Raw genomic sequence first — 2284 nt, forward strand, 5'->3', positions numbered from 1 at the left:
GTCTCTCAGAGAGGCTGGGGATGCTTCCAGCTACAAGTGTGCAGAGGGCTGCAAGCCTGCTCCATGCCTGAACTTCCTTCTGGACAGTGCAGGTAGGGCTCCGGGCTCATCTTTCCCCTGGCTCCACAGCTTTCCTTTCTGCAGCCTTACTCTTCACAAGGTAAAAGGGGAGGGAGAGGACCTGTAGCAGAGCCTCAACTAGATCCCACCATCCTGGTGTGAATCTACCCTGTGCCAAAGGAAGAGAGGGTCTGAGCCTCCTTCACGCAAGACCCCCTTTTTGCTGTTGCGCTTTGGGTGTGAAAGGGAACATCCTAACGTGCCCACCGCTAGCCCAGGGCAACCAGGAGCCTGCGTGTGCATGCAGATAATGCACACAGCCCATGGCTTGAGTCAGTCTGGGCAGATCAGCAGTGGGAGCTGGCTGCACTGCTCAAACCCCCTGCCTTTCCCTGCTCTGCTCCTCCAGCTGCTCAGGGCAGCATCGCTCAGGCCAGCTTGGACACTTCTATGTTCACATCTCTGCATGTGTCCCCGAGAGCTCGCAAAGCCCTTTTGTGCATGAGAGACTTTGAACTGGCATTTTCTGTCTTGCAACTCCACAGCCGACAACAAAGCCTTTGGCAAACCCACCTCCTCTCCCCAGCATTCTGGCTGCAGCTTTCATACCCTTGCTGAGAGTGATTGCCTGCAGCACATGTGCACATCAGTAGGCAATCCCGCTTTCTGTGCCACAAAGATGAGAAGCGGGTTTTCCCCTTAAGGCTTTCTCGGGGAACTTCAGCCACTGCATTGCTGCAGCTCACAGCTGCCCCCTGGCACACAAGAGAAGGCACCAGGCATCACTGAGCCAGCCTGGCTTGCTGCATCCACCAGTTTGCTCTCAGGAGGGTAAGCTGCTGCCCACCACACATTCCTTCTGCTGTGCATCCTCAACCAAAGTACAGTAGCCCATATGCACCAGGAGGGCAACCAGCCTGGGGAGGGAGAGGCCAGGAAAGGGCTTCTGAGGAGGGACACTAGCAGATTCTCTTTGTCACTACAGCTCCTTGCACCTTTGGTGAGACAGGTGCTGCTTTTCTTCCTGCCCAGCATTCAGAGAAAGCCTTTCGCTTCCATGGAAAATGACAGCCAAACCCTGGCCACAGACTTCATCTTCCTGGGGTTCTCCAACCTGGCAGAGCTGCAGAAGCTGCTCTTTGTGGTCTTTTTGCTGCTCTACCTGGTCACTCTGAGCACAAACACCACTATCATGACCATCATAAGTCTTGATCCGAGCCTGCACACACCCATGTACTTCTTCCTCTGCGGCTTGTCATTTTCGGAGATTTGCTACACCTTTGTCATTGTCCCCAAGATGCTGGTAGACTTGCTGGCAGAGAGGAAAGCCATTTCCTTCCTGGGCTGTGCTGTGCAGATGTACTTCTTCCTCTTCTTGGGGTGTTCCCACTCCTTCCTCCTGGCCGCCATGGGCTATGATCGCTTCGTGGCCATCTGCCACCCCCTGCACTACAACAGCATCATGACTCGGCGAGTGTGTGTTCAGATGATGATCGCTTCTGCTTTCAGTGGCCTGCTGGTTACCCAGACCATTACCACCTTGGTATTTTGCTTGCCCTTCCAGGCCTCCAGGAAACTCAACCATTTCTTCTGTGACATCGCCCCGGTCCTCAGAGTGGCCTTCGCTCACACCAATCTCAGTGAAGCCGTTGTCTTCACTCTGAGCATCTTCGTCCTTCTGATCCCACTGACGCTGATCCTTATTTCGTACCTCTTCATCCTCTTCACCATCCTGAAGATCCCCTCAGCCGCAGGCAGGCGCAAAGCCTTCTCCACCTGCAGCGCTCACCTGACGGTGGTGATCATGCACTATGGCTGTGCCTCCTTCATCTACCTGAGACCCAATGCCAGCTACTCATCAGACCAGGATGCGGTGATCTCTGTCACCTACACCATTCTCACCCCGCTGCTCAACCCCATGATTTACAGTCTCCGGAACAAGGATGTCAAAACAGCTCTTCAAAAAGCCCTCAGAAAAAGCAGACTTTCTCAGAAAGATTTCCAGTGAAGAGGTTATTCCCCTTATGTATTTTCAGCCAACATCTTCCACTTCCAAGAAAACATCACCCCTTTTCCATGCATCCTCTCTTACTCACAAAGAAGCTTCTCGGAATGACATGGCAGCTCACTGGGGCTGGCAAGGACCTGACATAAAAACCCCATAAATTCAAGTCATGGTGAAGGTGCAAACATGGACCTCGATGAAAGGCACCTCCTTCTGGAG

General features: G+C 53.4%; 1 protein-coding gene across 1 annotated transcript; it reads left to right on the forward strand.

Moving 5' to 3' along the window:
* The first annotated feature begins 1117 nt into the window (after positions 1 to 1117).
* On the forward strand, positions 1118 to 2068 carry LOC136996634 (olfactory receptor 10K2-like). The gene has a single exon (XM_067317522.1). The coding sequence runs from the start codon at positions 1118 to 1120 to the stop codon at positions 2066 to 2068; it is 951 nt and encodes a 316-aa protein (XP_067173623.1).
* The last annotated feature ends 216 nt before the right edge of the window (positions 2069 to 2284 follow it).

Source organism: Apteryx mantelli, unplaced genomic scaffold (assembly GCF_036417845.1).
Source record: "Apteryx mantelli isolate bAptMan1 unplaced genomic scaffold, bAptMan1.hap1 HAP1_SCAFFOLD_63, whole genome shotgun sequence".
NCBI classification, from domain to species: Eukaryota; Metazoa; Chordata; class Aves; order Apterygiformes; family Apterygidae; genus Apteryx; species Apteryx mantelli.

Bases quoted from the DNA above. Each gene is read 5' to 3' on its own strand.
- LOC136996634 (XM_067317522.1), top strand. From the start codon at position 1,118: ATGGAAAATGACAGCCAAACCCTGGCCACAGACTTCATCTTCCTGGGG.